Genomic DNA, 21325 nt, shown 5'->3' with positions numbered 1-21325 from the left:
TGAATGAAAGTTCCAGTTTTTACCATAAGTCATTGTCACCCAAAGTATTATTTCTGATTACACATAAATGTAGCACAGAAACAACTATTTGGCAGCAGTACCATGACCTGACTAACTGGGCAACAACAGACTGTGAAGAAGATAAAACAAAGTGCTTGATGCGGCTTTATTAAAGACAGTTGGGAGCACTTTTCCAGATTCCTGACATTAAAAAAAGATATAATATCTTGATATAATAATAAAGCCAGAAATCTGATAATAAAGTTAGAAATTCTGAGATATTTTTATGATTTGAATATAATTTTTTTTTCATTTATTCTCTGAAATGTGCAATTTTTAGGGGTTTAGAAAGGAATTATTCTGATGTTTTTCTGCAGTCATAAAACAAATCCCTCAGATAGAAAAATATTTTTATATCCAATCATATTTGTTTTTATGAATTGTATTTAATGTAAAACACTCACATTGTATATACATTTTTAAAAAAGAAAGACGTTTATCATATATCAATTACACACATTTGTATATAGTATATTTAAATGCTTAGTTTGCTATGTTTTTGAGTGTCTTGGCACAGGAAAGTCATTGTACAGATTTCTGGTGTTTCCCATGCAGATGCTGATGAAACTTAAATCATGAGATGACTGTAAAAAATGAAATTATGACAGTGTAACTTATTACACAGTTGCAGATTCATTTCTTACTTGCCTAACAGATTTATTTGTGCATTATTTATCCAGTCTATCAGGAGTCATGTCATGTCAGGGCTGCACCTTTAAAATTAGCCCTGGACGCTCCCTCGCTCTGCGCATGCGTACTCACACTAACCCATTACCATGTCAAACCACAGAAATGAAACTGTTCCTCTGAAAAAAACCTGATGAAGTGCTGAACGAGCAGGTAAACACACTCACGTTATATAACCCTGGGCAAAACTCTACTTAAATGTTGCTTACAGCGGCACAAACAGTCGTCTTCTTTCTCTTAAACAAACTTTTCGAGTTAGAGGCGACAAACATGGTTAGCTAGCAGCTAGCCGTTCAGCTAACATAACCGTCAGTTGGGCAGCTCGTTGCCACTCACTCTCTGTCTGGGAGCCACCTGACAACCGCTCACATGATTTTAACCGCTGCGCACAGACTGATGACATTATACATCAGGAAACCGATTGTTTTTATGTGTTTGTAGTTTGTATCGCTGGAGTGTCGCTTGTTAAACAACAAGCCACAACAACAACAACATGTTTGGGAAGAAGAAGAGAGCTCCGCAGCCCAGAGGCCAGGGCGCTGCTGCTGCCAAGCAGGTAACAACAACAACAACCGGCACAGATGTTTTATGTGACGTTTTCCCTGGACAGTAGCTGTCATGGTGTTATCTTTTACTTCCTGGTTTCAGATGGGTCTGTTTGTAGACCTGGACCCTGAGCAGATGATGATGGGGATGGAGGGGGATCTGGACGACCCTGACCTGGAGGCTGAACTTGCTGCTATCACTGGAAATAAAGCTGCTGCTGGAGGAAGAGCCAAACCTAAGGGGAAAAGTGAGTGCTGTGATGTATACTGCTGTAACCAGTTAATACCCATGCCCATGCCTGGTGTCAGCACTACAGCCTCACCGATACCTGGATGTTTGAGGCAGACACCAATTATAAGATAAAAGAGTTTAAAAAAATCTGATAATGATAACTTCCCTTAAATTTGCTTATTTAAAGGTCTAGTGTGTAGAATTTACTGACATCTAGCGGTAAGGTTGCAGAGCCAAAACTTCCCCTGTGTGCCAAGCGTGTCGGAGAACTACGGCTGCTGACACGAAAACGCGAATGGCCCTATCTAGCACCAGTGTTTGGTTTGTCTGTCCTGGGCAACTGTGTAACAACATGTCGGTCTCTGTGGCAGAGGATCCGCTCCGTACACAGATATAAATGGCTTATTCTTAGGTAATAAAAACACAATAGTTTGTATTTTCAGGTGATTATAAACTACATACATATTTATGAATATTATTGTCCATTTCTGCCAATTGTTGGCCCTAAATTCTACACACTGGACCTTTAATAATTGTGACTAAGACATTTATTAGGCAGGACATTTTACAGTTAAAAAAATAAACATTAGTCTCTGGTGGACAAACTATAGATTGGTGATCCTGAAACATATCTTTGGCATTTCTGTACTTAAAGTTCATGAATTAGCAGCTGACATATTGCTAATACTGCTATATTTGCAAAAAGCTACTATTGGCCAACATAACAGCTTGGTTGATTTATTCTAGTACATCTACTATAGTATCAAAAGTGTGTGGACAACTTAGCATTACTAGTGTGATCCAGCCCTCTAACTCACTCCATACATCTAGGATTTTCTCATTGATTATTAGGCTAGAACTGTTCACCCATATGCTGTATCACCCCTCTACTGGGATGGCATTTCCAACCCATGCTCCAGGAATTTGCTTCCATTTATTCACAACAGCAGAGTAGACAGAGAAGTTGCGCACTGGTCTGACTCACAGTCGACATTTCAGTTCATCTCAATGTTTTTAATGGGGTTGAGGTCGAGAGTCTCTACAGGCCAATCAAGTTCTTCTGCACCAAGCTGGAAAAACCATTTCCTCATGGATCTCTCTTTGTGCACTGGGGTTATGGTCATGTTGAAACAGGAAAGACCATCTCCAAACAATGAGCGCGGTTACATGCACACTAATAAACCGATCATTATCTGATATCTGGAGTTACCTGATTATTCAAGTGGTCATGTAAACAGCATAATCCGATAGGCTTTATAAGATAAAAGCCATTATCTGATTATGATTATGAAATCAGATAAACACATCTAGCTTTTTCCCCAATAGTCAGATTATTCGGTGCATGTATACACTTTAATCTGGTTTCTTTCGGGTTTTGCTATTTTATACTCCCACTCCACTACATTTTAGAGGGAAATATTGTACTTTCTACCCCACTACGTTAATCTGACAGCTTTTGTTTCCTTTCAGATAAAGATTTTACATAAAATAATATATTTTTATATTATCAGTGTTTAAATTGTCACTTTTATTTTATCTTACTTATATGTTATGCACTTTGTGTGACAAGTTTATATACAATACAGTTGTATATTGCACTTTGCAGTACTTTTACTATGAATCTACCCAAAGTATGTAAAATTGGCTCCGCATTGATAAACTACACATTAGAATGCTCTCACATGTATTTGTTAATGATAAAAACAAACAGTACTGTAAGAATATAAGCTGTCAGCATGATGAGTGCTTTATTCTGCAAATATATGACTTGCGTACTTTTCGAGGTTTTTCAAGGATATGAGTACCTACTGTAACAGGAAGTTTGAGTTTTATGTCATGTACTTGGGGAGAAATCCAACTGAAGGAGTGAATCATGTAAACCAGGTTTTTCTGATTGTCAGATTATTGAAATTCACGTAAACGCGTCAAATCGGATTATTACCATTACCTGATTATTCCCAGTTCCCATCTGATTATTGTGCGCATGTAAACGTGCTCACTGATTTCTGTCTCCTAAAGGACTTATTACACTGTTATCTGCTCCTTTTAATCTTCTTTTTCTTTACTCCAATAAAAAAGTATGATGTTTTGAGCCCAAATTGACTCTTTGACTGGTACAGAAGAATTAACATTAACATCAGGACTACAAATAATAGTATTTTGAGTCCATTGGAAAGTACAGTTACAGTTAGAAGTGTGTATGTGGACACATTATTTTTATTCAAATGGCCACATAGCATGATTGGATACATCTAAGTTGGCAAAAACAATATGGCAAAGAAACACTTTTCCATATTTATTATCCTGGCAGAATGGTTATGGTAGTTATAGATAGACCCTGCTGACATCTACGTCATTACTGCTCTATCATGTAATATGTGTTGATGATCTCAAATACAAACCCAGCTGGATACATGGCATCATGTTTGTGTCATAGGCCCGCTGCCCATGGAAGACATCGCAAAAATGGCAGATGAGTGTATGAGAGATGTGGATGATGATGAAGATGACAGTAACCTGGAGGACGATGAAGATCTATTGGTTGGTGTTACTGTATATTTAGAACTGCTCTCATGCCAGAGTTTGTGGCTGCTTAGATTTTGAGAGTCCATTTATCAGACAAAAGAAAACTGTATTTCTTTTGGGCCTTTTGGCTGTCAGCCACATGGTTTAAATGTCTTGTTGCCTTCAAACACTAAGAATCCTAAATGTGTCAGTCCTGGGACAAATGTAGACGACCACTGTGTATCTTTTTAGCCAGGATTTTTATTGTTTTAGTTTCTTGGGTCACATGAAAAGCACTTCATATCAAATGATTTATTATTATTTTTAACTGGTATTTTAGTGGCTAAAAGCAGGGAAGGAAGGAAGGAAGGAAGGTAGGCATATTCTAGTAATCCCTGAAGAGGAAATTCAATTTTTTTTCACTCTGTTGTATATTCACAACCACGCACATACACAGGCTTGACATACATACCTTGTTGCAAATGCGTGAACAACCACCAAGCTCCACACAATGAGAATATCGTGTCTTAGTGTGTTTGTTATGCAGAACACTTCCCTGATGAATTTGCCTCTGCAGTGTTTCGTTCAAGAATGTAAATACAATAATCCTCAGAGCAATGCTAGTGTCAACATGTTCAGTTTATGATTGTGTGGTGGAGGAGACCAGTGCAAAGAAATGAATGGATGTTTTCCACTTTTTGATATAAGTGAGGACTCTTGTTACGGCATTCTGAAGAAGCTGTCTGATCAAGTTGTTGCTGAGATTTGTAAAGACAGATGTTATAGTAGTCAAGCCTACAAAAGATAAAAGCAATAGCACATTTTATTTTCTGAGTCCCCTAAATTCTAGATATACTGTGTTTTTAAGGTGATTGGCTGATTTTTGTAGCCACAAAGATGATATTCCTACAAGGATTTGGGGTAATTTCTCCAGCTTCTGATCCTCCTTCAAGCCTAGTTAAACAACTGGAGCAGAAACCAGTTTTTCTGCAGTGCAGAGTTGAACTGGACAGGTGCAGGTGGACTTGTAATAACCATCAGAGGTGCACTTCATTACTGGCACAGACAGTGACCCAAAAGAGAATGAACAAAACGAAACATCTGACCTGGTTGGTATGTTGCCATGCATTTTAGTTTAAGTATGTTGTTTATTGTTTTTTATTTATTGATTTGTAGGGCCTTTGTTACACATGCACATTTTGGTTTGCAGAGCTTTTGTTTGTCAAACAACTGCCTGTTTTACGGAAAACTTGTCTCACACTCTGTGCCTCTATTGAGCCTTGTGTAAGAACAGTCAAAGCTGGCTGTTGATTGGTTGCTGTATTTTTCCCCCCATCAGGCAGAGCTACAGGAAGTGGTGGGTGAGGAGGAAGCTGAGGATGTTTCCTCCGCATCCTCCGCCACTGCTGAATCTTCTCAATCTGAAACACCAGAGTCGCCACCTCCGCAGGTACACAACATGTTACTTGCTGCCAGCATTGTAATTGACTCACCAGCCACCAAAATAAGAATAAGAATTTTAGCTATTGCCAGTAACAGAAAAGGGTAGATGTATTTGTCCTCATTGGCTGCTGCTGGTTTACAAATTTAGCTGGTGGTTTTAATCTTAAATCACCTCAGATCTTTTTATAGTATAGTCACATCTCCTAACAATAGTCATTTACTTAACATGACTGGTTGAATCTTTCTGGTAAGTTTCTGCATTTCTGTAAACACATTTCCTGACACCTATCTCACCTGTGTCTGGGTCTCCTTGAAGTAGTTTGTGTGACTAGTTTTTAAACCAGTGATCAAAGGTGAGATATAGATATGTTGAAACTGCAGCATTTTTCCTCCCATTATTTATCTGTGACAAATACTTTCTCAACCCACAGTTCTGAGTAATTTCTTACAGTGTAGATTCACCAGCTGTTTTCTGATAATGTTGACAGTATCTGTATGTTGTTATGGTAAAGCAGCCGGAAGTAAAGGTCCCCTCTGCAGCTCCTGGCACTCTTCAGCATACACTGGAGGAGAGAATTGTCATGTACAAGACGGCCTTACAAAATGCTAAAACTGCAGGGGAGACCTCCAAAGCCCGGAGATATGAGCGTGGCCTGAAGGTGAGTGAAACTACCAGCTCGTGACAAGATATATGATCAAGATGAAGAGTCACAGCAGTGTTTTAATTATGAACTATTGTCTGTCATAGTTAAAATATGGGATGGGATTTTGAAATGGATTGAATCATTGGCACCATTTATAAAAGGATCTTAACTTGTAACCAGTGTCTTTAGTATGGTGAATAAATACTTTGCCAATGCTTTGAGATCAGTTAAAATGTGAAATATCCTGCCTGTTTGGTAATAAAGGGTTAAAGTTCTAAATGATATAATCCATTCATAAATGCTCCATGGGTCTCTCACTCTCTAATAAGCTGTCAAGTCTGTACTTATAAATGTTAATGTTATTAATAAAAGGTTTAAATAATAATCAAGTCTGCAGTTTTAAATGTTAATAAGGTGTTCATAAATGATTTTTTTTACAACCCAAATGTTTAGCTCATTAATGCCTTTTAATGAATCTAAAAAGCATCAGTAAATTATTAACTAACCAATTATAAAGCCATTAATTACAACTTAAGAACCCTTATTAAAGGATGCCTTGCTAGAAATTGGTAACCATTTGTTTTGTTAATTATAATTAAGGAACATTTACAAAATCAAACTTCAAATACTAAAAAATGTCAGCTGGAAATGTCACAACAAATAATATGATAATCAGCATTTCACTGTTTGACGTAGCACAGAGATAAGTGTCGTACCTCTGTGTTGAGAAGCTTTTCAAGTTTTTATTTTATTACCAGTTATTTGAGTACCGCTGTCTGAGTACCACTATTCAATTTCCAAACATACGTTTTATATTTTAAGATAAAAAATCAAAGCAGTATTTCAGCTGAAAACAATTCCTTAGTGAAGGCCTCTTCTTTAAATCAGTGAGCAACAACACTAAACATGCCCAACAGCTACAGATTCTTACAATTTTTAGGTATTTACATGTCTGATCACATTGTTCAGCTCCCTTAAGGACGACATTTTGCTGTTTGTCATCTTTTAAATCAGTTCTCAGGGCCCATAATTTATGATATGTACTTATTGTCTTGTTATATAGTTTATAATTTGTGCCTGAAATCACTGGACTGCAGTCATGCAGGTGCAGATGATACTGACTGTTCATTTTGCTCTCTGCAGAATCTGGAGTCAATGTTAGCTGCTGTTAAAAAAGGGAGATCTGTGGACGAGGCAGGGATCCCCCCTCCTGTTGCCACTGGAGCCCCAAGTGCCGCGCCTCGTCCTGCTGTTCCCCCTCGACCTGCTCCCCCTGTTCCCTCACCTCCTGAACCCACTCCTTCAGATCAGCAGGGGGAGTCAGAGGCCACAACGCCACCGCCTGCTGTACCAGAGATCATCACCCCTGGCGGTGAAGAGGAGCAGTTGTCCCCCACCACCCCGTACACTCTGAGCACCATCCCATCTCCAGAGGAGCCGACAGAGGAGCCTGCCGACCAGCCTCAGACCAGTCCAACAGATGGTCTGTGTGATTTGGATTATACAGTTATATTGATTATGAAATTGGGTTAGATCAACACAATAAAACCCCGCCCCATGTGTTTCTGCACCAAGAGAGCCCCATCCCTGTGTACTTTTTAGTAATCAAACAGAAATAAACAATTACATGTGTGTATCAATAAATTCAGTATAACAAAGCTTGTAGGTGAGACGCACACACAAAAAAAAATTAAAAATATCATAATTGTTAAAATGGATATTAATAATGATAAATAAGTAGTAAGAAAAAACAAAAAAATAAATAAAATCTAAAAGTTACAGATAAATAAATAGATGTATATTTTCTCCTATTTGAATTGATGTTTGAGTTACGTAATGATTTGATTTATTTTTTGACCCTAAATTTGAGACCAGTTGGTTAGATGATGGGGTTGTCAAGCTTAATAATCCACAAATAAACTTCATTAGATACTTTAATCTATAATTTGATTTCTTATTCTGTATTCCAGCACTCTGCGTATAACACACTGACACACTGTTATAGGAATTAAGTCACAGGCAATGTAAATTCTAGGCCTCCTCATATTTATCAGTAATGGTAACACATTACTGGATTGCATGTGAAATTCTTTTTTAGTACCAATCTGTTTTGTTTTTTTTTTTCAGTGGCAGATATATTAAATTATCGAGGCACAGGGGTTGTCTTCTAGCTTCTCAATAAGTGATGAATGTGGCCTTTCACTGTGGTAATTGTTGTGTGTTTCTGTCCACATGATCTACAGCCAACGAGGCAACCAAGACTTTGCTTTTGGAGAGGCAGAAAGAATACAAGATGGCAGCACTGAGGGCCAAGAAGCAGGGAGATCTGGATCAAGCTAGGCTTTACTTCAAGACCAGCAAGGTGAGTACAAAGAGGACAACCACAAATGTCTGCTTTTAAACCAAGACAGAGACCCCTGTACAAAATCTGTAACAACAGCGTTGTGTTTTGTATAAATTTGAATCTCCTACAAACAGGTTTCTCTGTTGTGTGCCAGCATTGGTATTCTTACTGAATACTATGATTTTAACACAGTGTCAGAAAATTAATGATGACGAATAGAAGAATGTGTACCATGACAAATTTTGAAACACATGAACCAATTTAAAAAATTTTAATGTCTCTGATTTAAAAACAAATATATATTTGAAGTTAATTTGCTAACATGCAGTTACACATAACTATTTGAGCTGTCGGAGTCTCTTGCTGCATATTCTGACTGGAGGATTTCCCTCTAAAGTATGTGAAACATGCCAACAATTTGGAAGAAGACAAAGACCATCATTATGTTTGACAGAGTTGGTGGTTTGTTGTATTTTTGGTGCAGAGGTTCGATGCTGTGATTGAGGCGTTGGAAAAAGGACAAGCAGTCGACCTAAGTGGCCTTCCTCCATCTCCAGGACAGGGTGAGGAATGCTGCTATAACAGGAAATAAGTGTATCACACACAACAAATTCATTTTATACAGTTCTTTTTAAAACATGGAGGAATGAAAGGTTAAGGGGGAAATATCAGAGTCAGAAGAGGACAAAGAAAAGACAAAGTTTTTCTGATTTGGCTTCTTACTCCCACTCTTTGAGTCCAATGCCCAGTGTCAGCTGGAATCGGCTCCAGCCCCCACCCCTCCTCATAGCCCTGAAGGATAAGTGGTTTCAGATTATGGAAGGATGGATTTTACCGGACAGAAATCTGCTATATCTGCTTCTGTATGTTCAAAATGTTGTTTTATTTTAGGTCCAGGAGGAGGCTCTGCTCCAGTGAAGGAACCTACTGCTGGGCAAAACGTAGAAGTCACCCAACCGGTTGCAGCAGCTCCAGGTATTAATGATTTCAACATTCTGTAACTGTACTTTGCTTGTGCTGTCGTGGTGGCACAAGCTTCTTTTTGACCAGTCATGCAGTTGTGTTTCCAATTCTCCCTTATTTCTCTTAACATAATTCATATCAACAAGCTAATGTCAAACACTGATACTTTTTGACGACCAACCAAATAACCTTCACAGCTCTGTATATATTTCTTCAGTCAAATACTTTCTGATTTTATTTGGCAAACTTCTTGAACAGCGCATTGTGTTAAGACAGCACTGATGCATCTAGAGGTTTAGCTTATTTTGTTAAATGATGAAAGGATTTTGTAGAAGAAGTATAAAAAAAATATATAACTTCAGTACCTGCCATTTATCAGGCATAAGTATCGAAACATTTAAAACAGTACCCCACTTCAGCAGCACGCCGCGAGGGATGGCACTGTTGGTTCCTCCACCACTATGCCATGAAAATTGGTACAGATAGTCAAGGTCTCATGAGGATAAATTCTACTGACTTTGGTGATCCCCTGATATGTCATTGAGTGCAGTCACCAGGTCAAAATTTCAATTTGTTGAGTACTTTGGTTTCTGATTAACTATCTGCAAAACTACTGACACTCCCATCAGCCTCAGCTGTACTTTGTGTTGAGTGCTAATTAGCAAATATTAGCATGCCAACAAATTAAACTAAGATGATGAACAGGATATATTTCTACCTACTAAACGTCAGCATGTTAGCATTGTCATTTAAGCATTTAGCATTTAGCTTAAAGCTGTGGGTCCTCATTAAGATAAATATCCTAACTGCCTGTCCTATCTTAACTTAAGTTTTAAAGATAAAAAAAAAAACCTGTTTTCCTATCACAGAAGCAATTCCTAAACTCATGGGCATGTCCCATCATGTCTTAGACGTCTTATGTCAACTTGAGAAATCCTAACTATAACTGTAAATTAGATTTTTTTTAAATTAGCACTCGTCCTGTCACGCCTGTATCTTTGATTAGAATGTACCGGCGGTAGGCTCCTTGAGACGGACAAGACATCATATTGATGGCTCTCACTTGTCACTGGTTAGCTGGCTTACTGTTGTGGACAAAAAAAGTTGCGTTCAATTTTAGTTAAGAGGAGTTGGAGGCACTAATCTGCAGTTGATAAATATGGTCCGAGAAATTTAAAGTGTAATGGGTTTGAGTTGTCTTTCAGATATTATATTTTGGTGTTCATGTTGTTCCCCATCTTAATTGTCTTTGCCATACAGACCTGACAACAGTGCTGCTGCCATTTTGGCAGTTATTGTGAATGTAGGACAGGATGTATGCCGTCCTAATTCAGGAGTACTAACTTGGGAAATTCTAAGTTAGGACAGTTCTGTAACAATGAAATCCTATTTTAAGATGCAATTGGAAAATCTGTTTCTGTAATACCCATAATCCTAAATGTTATCCTAAACAGACATTAGATAGGATTCAGTTGCAGGACATTTCTGTAATGAGACCTCTGATGTCTCATAAAACAGCCTCACGGTGTGGCTGTAGACTCATAATCTTGTTTAATAATATTAGCTTTGAGGTAAAATCTCACAATAAAAGAACAAAAAACACATATCTAGAAACTCTTTGCAAATGTTGTGGCCTCTCTCCCTCAGCCGCTGCACCCCCATCAGCCCCTGCAGCTCCCAAAGATGTGTTGGAGGCTCTGGAGCAGAGACGAGCCAAGTATGTGGAGGCGTCCAATCAGGCCAAAGCCAGTGGAGATGATCGCAAGGCCCGAATGCACGACCGTATCGCCAAGGTATAAGACGAAAGACTCCTTCCGATGTCTGTATCTACCTTTACAGAACTCTTCTGCTAAAACTGTTGTCAGGCTTCATCTTTCTACATGATTATGTTTCAGTTACAGGTGTCATAATAGAATGAAGCTGAAACATTATAAGCTTACAGCTCCTTTTTTTCAGTTAGTTCTTATATATAGTGTATAGCCAGTTATTTTAAAGACAGCATGACAACAGTAAAACTACTGACAATAATGGCACTATTCTCAATAACATTTTTTGTACTTTACAGCATCACATCAGCATAAGCTGAGCTGTGAAATAATATTTCACCTCTCTCCTTCTGCAGCAATACCAGAGTGCCATCCGAGCTCACAAAGCAGGAAAAGCGGTCAACTTTGAGGAGCTGCCGGTGCCCCCTGGTAAGACTCTTTTGTCATTCATGTTTTTGAGTCGACGGTGTAATTTCCAAGTCACATTTAGCTCCGTAAAATTGGATTTGAATTGCCATTCTGGGTCTGTTGTCCTGGGGTGCTACTGTGAACTGTGTCACTGTAAAAGCCTTCAGTGAGTCTCTGTATCAGCTACATAAGGACATGTTTTTGTACTTTACAGAAAGAGTAAAACTAGAATGTGGTGTTTAAGATATGTGAAGCCAGTCAGAATGACAAATTTGCTTATGTTTCTCAGGTTTTCCTCCAATCCCGGGCCTGAAGGCAACTGGAGCTGAACAGGGACTCATTGCTGCTCTGCAGGCAGCCGATAAGCTTGCCTCCACTGATGCTACTGAAGTAGCAGATGAGGAAGAAGATGAGAAGGAGGAGGAGGAGGTTGGTTATCAGCTGCACATTATAATGTTTTATACGTATTAGTGGATAAATTGTTGATACCCTGTTTTGTGTTTGTTGCAGTCGAAGCCTGCTGTTCCAGAAGAGCCAAAGAAGATCACGTTGGATGTCCCCACCCCAGGTCAAGGAAGGAAAAGGTCTCCGTCAGCCTCACCTGACAGGACATCTGCCAGAGAAGGACTTTCACCAACAGGTCAGTCCCTAAAAGGATGCATGTCATCTAAAACCCCAACACTATTTAATTTCTGTGACAATTAAAGAGAGAGATAACCCTTTAACTACATAGTTGTTTATGGTCTGTTTACTTTCTGACATTCTTTGTCCTGCAGCGGTTCAGCAACTGGAGTTTCTGGAGGGCAGGAAGAAGCAGTACATGAAGGCGGCTCTGCAGGCGAAGCAGAAGAACGACATGGAGCAGGCCAAGATCTTCCTCCGCACTGCCAAGGGCTTCGAACCCATGATCGACGCAGCGCGCAGCGGCAAGTCTGTGGACATCAGCACGGTGAGCAGATGGGTGATTCACTCTTTGTCACAGCTTTATTTATTGAGGTTCTTTACCTTGTGGAAGGAACTGTTTGTGTTAAAATAGCAACATCTTGCTTGTGAGAAATTAGATTTTTTTTCTGATTAATGTTGTAGCCCTAGAATATGTCAATTTTTTTTATAGCACAACGTACTTTGAACTTGATGAGAAGAAAGTGATTTCAAAAAAATATATTCAGAGATTGATTGATGCCTCTTGTCCTGTAATGTGATGCACCATTATTTTCAAATTTTGTGTGTCCTCATGTGCTTGATGCAACCTGATTTCAAAATCAGTTAGGATTTTAAAACTCATGTAGTCTGAGTTCAGCCTTGTATGTCACAAGTGCCAAAAAGACTTCTGCAATGGATACCTTTGCACCTTCTCTCATACCTTCTCTGCTAAGCCTCCTCTCACTTCGTTTATTTCCTTGAGATGCATTTTAGGAAAACTTGCACACAAGATGGTGCGCTTGGTCACAGGCAGGAAGACGGAGGAAAGAGGAGACAAGGAGGCACGGAATTAAGAAATAATATAGCTCATGGAGGCCTACTGTGGTTGACGCTCTCTGTGCTGTTTCCCGTAGGTGCCTTCGCCCCCTGGTGACGAAGACGACGACTTCATCCTGGTTCATCACAGCGACGTGCAGATCTCAGAGAAAGCAGAGCAGCTTTACGCACAACTGGCCAAGATCCTCAAAGAGCAGTACGAGGTAAAACTGCAGGGCTACAGATTATCATGTTGTCGTGTTCACTGTTCTTAATTAAAGTTTTATTGGTATATCTCCTTAATTAGTTTTAAATGAATGCATTTCAATATTTTTTTCTCTTTACGATAACATTTTAATCATACGAGTAAACTTCTTGTTTGTTCTTGATGTTCAGAAATCCGATGGCCTTGGAGAAACTTTGTGTAGAATCCAACATATATATAAGTTTCCAGATGAATTCTGATGCCAACAAAAGCATTTGTGTTTCTATTCCCAGTGTGGTTGTTCTACACTGTTCTTGTTATTGCTGTGAAGATGAACATTTTCCTTGAGATGTCTGAGATTTTGTCTTCCTCTTCATCCTTTTTAGAAATGCATGACTCACTCCAAGCAGTTCACACACCTGGGGAACATCACGGAAACAACCAAGTAAGCTTCCTGTGTCAGAACACACACAAGCTCCAAACTCAGTTATAATGCCAAACTTAATTCATCAATTAATAAATCTGATTATCTATTTAGATCAAATATAGAAAATATGAGTAAATAATTATATTTCTTGTCTGAATTTTTGTGTCTTTGATTGTATACCTGAATATTTAGATGATAAAATATACAGTCAATAACAGCATGATGTACTGATGTGTGCGTGCTCTTCAGGTTTGAGAGGATGGCGGAGAGATGTAAGAAGAGTCTGGAAATTTTGAAGCTGGCTCAGTCGAGAGGTCTGCCTCCTCCGAAACATCACTTTGAGGAGAGATCGTTTCACACTGTCAGGTCGGTTTTGTGCTGCAAAAGTTCAACTAAAGTTTCATACAATTTTTTTTATTTTTTATTATTCCAACAAATTCTGTTTAAAAATATAGAAACTGGCAGTGCCTGGGTTAAAGTAAAAGATGCTTTGTTTAAATAATAAAAATGTTGAAATATATACACACCCTGGCCACTTCATTAGGTACATGTCTGCAACAATGTAATGCAGTTTTAATTCAATTATAATGTTACGAGAGGTGTCAGTTTGACTATATGTTTAAGGTCTCATTAGTGGCGGTGTTGTAGTTTCTAATAATCTTCCTCTCATGTTTGTAAAAGGCTGGGCATAAAGTCAAAAATCCCTCTCAGTATAATTCAGTTCAATTCAACATCTCTGCAAACTGCTACTGGAATGAGGCTGTGACGTTCAGACTGACAGCAGCCGCACATTGCTGCTGTTACCCTTCATGTGCTGCGTTGGCTAGTCAGTTACAAGCAAGTGTATATTCCTGGCAGATGACTTTGCAACGTGAACACCATTTTTCTAATGCATACCTCATGATCATTGCCAGGAAAAATAAAATATTCGCCACTGTAAAAACTTTACAGAGTTGTAAAATCCTGACCATGAGGATTACAAACCATTGTTCAGTGATCTGCCTTCTGATAAACCTTTAAATGTATTAATTAGTATTAAACAGTTGCTTTTCTATAAGCATAGAGGAATTGTACAAAAATATAATAAAAGAAGTATATAAAAATATATGCATTATGCTACAGTGTATGACAAATGTGTAACTAAACATGATTATCTATGTAAAGGTAGAATGTATTGTCAGTGTGTATGTTTGATATATTACAGCCTCACTATAGAGCAGGGTTTGTATTCCCTGTGGTGCACTGAAATGTGCCGGGGTGGTATGTATAAATTGAGATGTGCCTTGATATTTTGCTCAAACCTAAAGTAACTGTCAAACTTTTTGTCCTTTTTTGCACTTCAATTAGAAGCCAAAGCAATAAATCTTTTTTCCTCTTCTTTTTTTTAAACTTACGTTCTGTCTTCTCCTCTTCTTTCATTCCCTTTCAGGATATTTCCAGACCTGAGTAGCACTGACATGGTTGTTATTATCGTCAAAGGGATGAATCTTCCTGCTCCTAGTGGTAAAAACAGAAGTCTTCACCTATCAGTCCTCACATACAGCACAGCAAGTCCACATAGTGTTTTATAGCTTTAATTTTAGAGGCTTCTAGATGATGGTTTTCATGCTTCATTCTTCTCTGTGTTTGAAGCCCTGCTTTGAGTCTAAAATAGAGGTTGCTGTGACCTTTATGTCATTATGACCTTTGTTTTTTTTTTTTTAACCAATTTATTGTTAAAACCTTCACATTCAATAAAGATTATAAGGTCTAAATAATCTAAACATTGCTTGATGCTTTGTGATACACTCCATTTGTCCTTCAGGGATTCAAACAAATGATCTGGATGCATACGTCAAGTTTGACTTCCCCTACCCCAGCTCGGTAAGAGACTCGAACTACAGCAGCTCGTTTTCATTTTCACAGCCACCACAGGCTGCTGAGATGGTTTAAACAGGTGACTTCTCTCCTTAAAGTGTTTGATTTGTGTTTGTTTCCACCAGGAGCAGCCACAGAAACACAAAACAGCTGTCATCAAGAACACTAACTCCCCAGGTGAGACATATGCTTCGCTGTAGATTTGTGGTCATATATTTGTATCAAGAAAAAGACTAAGTGTCTTAAAATAATGAGAACCAATACTAGCTCATTATATCCAGAAAGTTTCTCAGTGTAGGGACTTTACAAGATCTTTTTTTTGTTGTTTTTTTGATATTCATTCACTTTATAAATTTAGTTTACAAAAGATTTTTTTAACTAATGAATTAAGAAGTTCACATCATATGTGTCTGGACAAGGCTGCATCTGTTCATCTGTGACCTCTCTTAAACCAGAATATAACCAGAGCTTCACCCTGTCAATCAACCGTAACCACCGCGGCTTCAGGAGGGTGGTGAACTCTAAAGGCCTCAAACTGGAGCTGCTGCACAAAGGGTGAGTCACCGACAGCTGCACACACTACAGGACGATGACCTCTCTCGTCTTCAGTTTGGTAATCGACCACAGCAGCAGTATGAGATCAGCGGATGTGGTGCCGTGTTTTTTTAGGAATGAGTGGCTCAAACCTCAAAAGTCAAAGCTTCTTTAATGCTATAAAACATGTAAAACCACAGGGGATGGTTCTTGAAGTTTGGACTCCTACTTTTAGTTTTATGTACAAGCTGGTCAACAAACACTAACAAGTAAACAGATGAAAGCCAGTGAGTGATCTCAGAACTGCATTCACGTCAGAGCACCTGTGTGTTGTTTAGTGTTGAGACTGTGGCAGTGATGCTGTCGCTGTGTGTCGTCTCACAGCGGCTTCCTGCGGAGCGACAAGCCGATCGGGACGGCCCTCGTAAAGCTGGAAAAACTGGAGTCACAGAGTGAAATCAGGGAGATCGTAGAGGTGAGTGAGATTTTAAAAAAGGACACCATAAAACAAAGCTGGTCAAGAGAGATGGAGGCACAGCAGTCTTGTTATCTAAGATGTTGACAGACAGAATAAATATTGGTAACTTCAAACCTTGTGTCTCTGGCGTCAGGTGATGGATGGGCGTAAACCCACAGGTGGTCGTGTTGAAGTGAAGGTCCGACTGCGAGAGCCGCTGAGCGGGCAGGACATGCAGACGAGCACCGAGCGCTGGCTGGTGATCGACCCTTAACGGGTAATATTAACGCTGGGTTTTTTTATGCCACCATGCTGGTGATAGCAGTGGCTGGAGGCATTTTGGTTTCAAGTTTTGTTCGTCTGTCCGTCCCATTCTTGTGAACACGATTGCTCAAGAAGGCCTTGAGAGAATTTTTTCAAATTTAGCACAAATGTCCACTTGGACTCAACAATGAACTGATTAGAATTTGGTGTTCAAAGGTCACTGTGACCTAAAGAAACATGTTTCTGGACTAAACTCAAGAATTCATATGATATTATGACAAAATTTCCACACAAATGTCTGACAGGATAAAATGATGAAGTGATGACAGGTCAGAGGTCAGCTTCACTGTGACATCATAATGCTCTGCAAAATCACTTTTTTGGCCATTAATTAAGATCATGTCTCAGGAACAGAACGGGAGACAACTGGACAGATGCTGAATTGATGACTCTAATCTTGAGTGTGAATCTTCTGTGCTGCCAGGGGGAAGATGTGTGTGAAGCATCCTTGTTTTAGAATTTGTAGCTTCTTTGCAGCAGCATTCATATTTTGAAGTATTGTCTTTTGTCATGGCTGACATATGAGTCTGGACTCACATAGATGTAAACTGTGACTGCAAATTGACCTGTTTACGGAGGCATACAACTGCTTTGTAGTACTTGTAGTTTTTTTTTCTTTGAGTAAGTACTGCAGCTGCTTTTACAAAGTAGATACTGTTGCATACAGCTGAGACATACAACTTCGTCATAACAATAGTTGCTGAACATTGACCTTCTTGCTAAAAAAAAGTCACAAAAAGAAAAGTAGTTTGTAGACATGAATGCGCCATTATCTGTCATTTAGGTGTCTGTCAGCTGTCTGCAGCTCAGTCGATGTGACGTATCTTCTGCTGTGCAGAGGACTGTGGGTCAGAATAGTCAGAAAAACATGTTTGTATACTGGAAAATGGACATCCTGGTATTTCTGGCATACTGCATTTGACATACTGTGACATACTGAATCCTTTTCTGGCATAAATAGGTGTTGGAATGCAGGTCTTATATTCAGTGATAATATTTTTGCAGCATTGTTATCGCTAAAGACAAAGCTAAAGTTATGTAAAAGCATCTGATGTTAATTCTTTTTTTATCTCCAAGGTTGTTGTTTAGATGCTGCTGAAAGACTTACGATGATTCACAAGATAAAAGGTAATTTTCTTCTTTTGTTGTCTGAACTGAACTGAATGAAGTGAAATATTAGAAAAAGGACATCAGCTCATTCACTCTCTTGCTGAGGGTTAGATGAGAGGATCATATGTCTGTATGATAAATATGAAGCTGGGTGTATTTGATTCACCTGACTGATAACAACCTCTCTGTCTTGCAGATTAAAGGCACTCAATCATAAACACTCGGAGGACAGAGTTTGGGATGTGAAGAGGACGGTCTGTTGTTCAGAGTCAACTCAGACCTACACGGGTCTTTGACTTGTTAAAACTTTTGCACATTTGCAAGACACAAGAGCTCCCTTTCACACTGCAGTTCACCAGGAGGAGACAGGGAGCTGGTTTATGGTAGGTCAGCTGGTCCATTTGTCTTCAGTGTGACACCAGCTGATGGACAAATACTTGTTGTCTAAATGGAGGGCAGGGTTGCTCTCGTTTGGTGATTCACACAGATGGGATGCAGATGTAAGCTCGTGATGCAGCGGGGCAGACTTGTGGGCAACAAGGTGAAGGCTCCTTGAATCAGAGAAAACTATTCAGGCAATGATCACTGGCTGCTTTTCATTATGCTAACTTACACATCCTCTTTGACACGGATCATGGAGAATCTTCCAATCCCTTAAATGCAACTTAAGGAGAGAAGAGGCTTCTGGAGGAGCTTAGAGCGAGGAAACGCATATATATATAAACGCCTCACTTCCACATGTAGCACAGTCGCTTCAGCATGATGCTATGGAACCAAGGGTTTCTCTTTTGCCTGCTTTGGCTCTTCAACTTTGCTGGGAGGAGCCAAACCATGAGGAAGAGACACGTTAGCGTAATGAAAAGCACTCTTTTTTTCCCAAGAAGCCTCCTTGCGCATCACTCCATCTCCTGGAGGACGTCCGGCAGTGTGTCTCTCTGCTAAGGGGCTCAGTGTCGAGCTAACCTGATCCTGCTGCCCGGCATGACTTTAGATAATATATCAAAGAATGTGTGCATATTCCTCATATTATTACAGCTCTGGTATCTAGAACTGCACCTATGCACTAATACCAAAGTAATCACTGTTGCTGTAAGATCCTGCATATTTGAAGTCGCCCTTTAGCTGCCAAACCTGTTACGATGACATGAGAGCTCAGGAGAGTTTAATATGTGACGGGACTTTATTTTAAATTATTTTTCCCCTCACAACTCATCTGGTTTTCAGTGTGAGAACGCAGGCGGATGCAGCAGCACCCCTCAATTATGTTTTAAAGGAGTAAGCCAAGAAATCATGATACTACACAAGGTACGATTATGTAATCATTTTAAAGACCACACTCCGATTTTTGGCACTTTTCACTTTGATTAGTAAGTCCTCTAACTGTGGTCACTAAACTGCGCACTCACATATCTTTGGCTTTAGGTGTGTTAGATTTATTTGTTGTTTACACTTAATAGCACAAAGCAGTGCAGACTCACTGAGTTTAGTTTAAAAAGCTAAATGTTAATGTTATTTAAAGGCAAACATTATGCACATACAGTGGTTAAAAGGTCATTTATAAGTAAACATGATTGGATGAGTAAACTCTGATAGTATCCTGTACATATTTTAGTTTAAGGAATAGTTTGACCTTTGGGAAAATACACGTATTAGCTTTGTTGCTAAGGTCGATGAGAAGACTGATACCACTCTCGTGTCTGTCTTTATTATGAAGCTACAGCCAGGACACAATTAGCTTAGCTTAGCATTAAGACTAGAAACAAGGGGAAACAGCTAGCACAGCTCAAAGTTAAAAAATTCACCTCTAAAGCTCATTAATTCACAAGACTTCAGTTAGTGATGTCTTAGAGCTGCTGGCAGATGGATTACTTTAAACGTTAGACGGAGTCAGGCTAGCCAGCTGTTTCCCCCCGGCTTCCAGTCTTTGTGCTAAGCTAAGCTAAGCTAAGCTAAGCTAAGCTAATGACCTCCTGATGCTTCTCATCAAAATCTGGATAAGAAAGTGATCAAGTGTATTTCCCAAAGTGTCGGATGAATCCTTTAAATGTGGTAACTACCTTACACAGCTATGCATCAGATCCTGAATCCTTCATTGTTTTAAAGGGCCAGTTCACCTAAATTATATAAGGATTTATATTTTCTTATTTATTGTTGCGATATCAACCAATGCAGACTGAATATGTTTTGTGCTGCTCAGAGATTTGGAAAATGAAATACTTAACAGCAATGTTGAGATGGAAAGCTGATTTTTGACCTGGGAAATTGAAACTAGGGAAAAATAGTTGGACAATAATTAACTTTCATTCTCAGCTTTGAGCCAACATGGAGAAGTCATCCTTAAAGTGCCTGGAAAAAATGGAAATTTGAACATTAATGCTGTTCAAACGTTTCGAACAGCTACTAAATTGACCTCACAGGGAGACTGTTTTGTCTGTTAACATGCATTTTCATAAATATAAAGTCCTGTAAAGTAGTTTTATTGGAGCAACTTTCTACTGAAGATTTAATCCTGAATGAACGCTGCTGGTTTGAGTTATAAAGGTAATCAGATCATTTCTGAAAAGATACGATGCTGTTAAAGGTTTAAAGTTTTCTGTGGTGATAATTTGAGTGAACTGACCCTTCAAAGGTTTCATGCATAGGATTTAGAGGCATCTATTGGCAAACATGGAATATAATCTCACAAACATGTTTTAATTTGTTAATAATCACCTGAAAATAAGAATTGTTGTGTTTTTAATACCTTAAAATAAGCTGTTTATATCTGCACACGGAGCGGGTCTGCTTCCACGGAGTCAGCCATTGTGTTCTATAGTAGCCCAGAAGGGACAAACCAAACACTGGCTCTAAATGGGGCCATTCTGCAACCTCACCACTAGATGCCACTAAATCCTTCACACTCAACCTTTAAAGTTTTAACTGCAGCATTGTGAAACATGCTCCACAAGAAGCCATAACACACACACTGAGTCAACTACATCAATACATTTCCCAACATGTTTACCTCAAAACTGTCTGTAACATTATTACGTTACTGTGGTCACAACATTTCTTTGTTTCTCCATTTGAGGAAAAACATCATCAATGCAGCGTTAATATAAAACATTGGCATAAATATTAACACTGTTACCCATCACTTTATTTTCTGTTTAAACATACTTGTTTACAAAGATCGATGATGTCATGTTGTTTATATTTACAAAATGATAATCTCTGTAATAATAATCCCAAAAACAGAATTATGGCTATATTTTGTTTTTAATTGAAGACTGAATTTGCCTACCCTGCTTAAAAATGTACCAATTAAAAAATATCTGGTTTTAATTTTTGACTGTCAAGTATTTTCTTTCAGGTAA

At 38.8% G+C, this 21325-nt stretch overlaps 1 protein-coding gene across 3 annotated transcripts; it reads left to right on the top strand.

The window, feature by feature from the left end:
- Positions 1–809: 809 nt before the first annotated feature.
- cc2d1b (coiled-coil and C2 domain containing 1B) lies at positions 810–21293 on the top strand. 3 transcript variants are annotated; one of them, XM_049599550.1, is made up of 26 exons: positions 810–900; positions 1189–1303; positions 1396–1540; positions 3962–4065; positions 5369–5479; positions 5985–6131; positions 7260–7599; positions 8360–8478; positions 8945–9023; positions 9352–9435; positions 11071–11216; positions 11546–11618; positions 11887–12026; positions 12108–12237; positions 12374–12546; positions 13154–13279; positions 13647–13705; positions 13937–14053; positions 15117–15190; positions 15492–15550; positions 15670–15721; positions 16000–16099; positions 16463–16553; positions 16690–16812; positions 17937–17987; positions 18166–21293. In XM_049599550.1, the coding sequence occupies exons 2-24, from the start codon at positions 1241–1243 to the stop codon at positions 16807–16809; spliced, it is 2652 nt and encodes an 883-aa protein (XP_049455507.1). In that variant the 5' UTR covers positions 810–900; positions 1189–1240; the 3' UTR covers positions 16810–16812; positions 17937–17987; positions 18166–21293. The 3 variants fall into 3 exon arrangements, with proteins under 3 accessions (XP_049455507.1, XP_049455508.1, XP_049455506.1); XM_049599551.1 differs by having other exon boundaries at positions 5988–6131; positions 16690–17987; XM_049599549.1 differs by having other exon boundaries at positions 16690–17987.
- The last annotated feature ends 32 nt before the right edge of the window (positions 21294–21325 follow it).

This window comes from Epinephelus fuscoguttatus, linkage group LG15 (assembly GCF_011397635.1).
Source record: "Epinephelus fuscoguttatus linkage group LG15, E.fuscoguttatus.final_Chr_v1".
In the NCBI taxonomy this organism is placed as follows: Eukaryota; Metazoa; Chordata; class Actinopteri; order Perciformes; family Serranidae; genus Epinephelus; species Epinephelus fuscoguttatus.
This window is presented reverse-complemented; position numbering and strand designations above follow the sequence as displayed.

Coding starts and splice junctions, on each gene's coding strand:
- cc2d1b (XM_049599550.1), top strand. CDS start 1,241: ATGTTTGGGAAGAAGAAGAGAGCTCCGCAGCCCAGAGGCCAGGGCGCT. Junction 1,541..3,961: donor AGCCAAACCTAAGGGGAAAA/GTGAGTGCTGTG, acceptor TTTGTGTCATAG/GCCCGCTGCCCATGGAAGAC. Junction 7,600..8,359: donor TCAGACCAGTCCAACAGATG/GTCTGTGTGATT, acceptor CATGATCTACAG/CCAACGAGGCAACCAAGACT.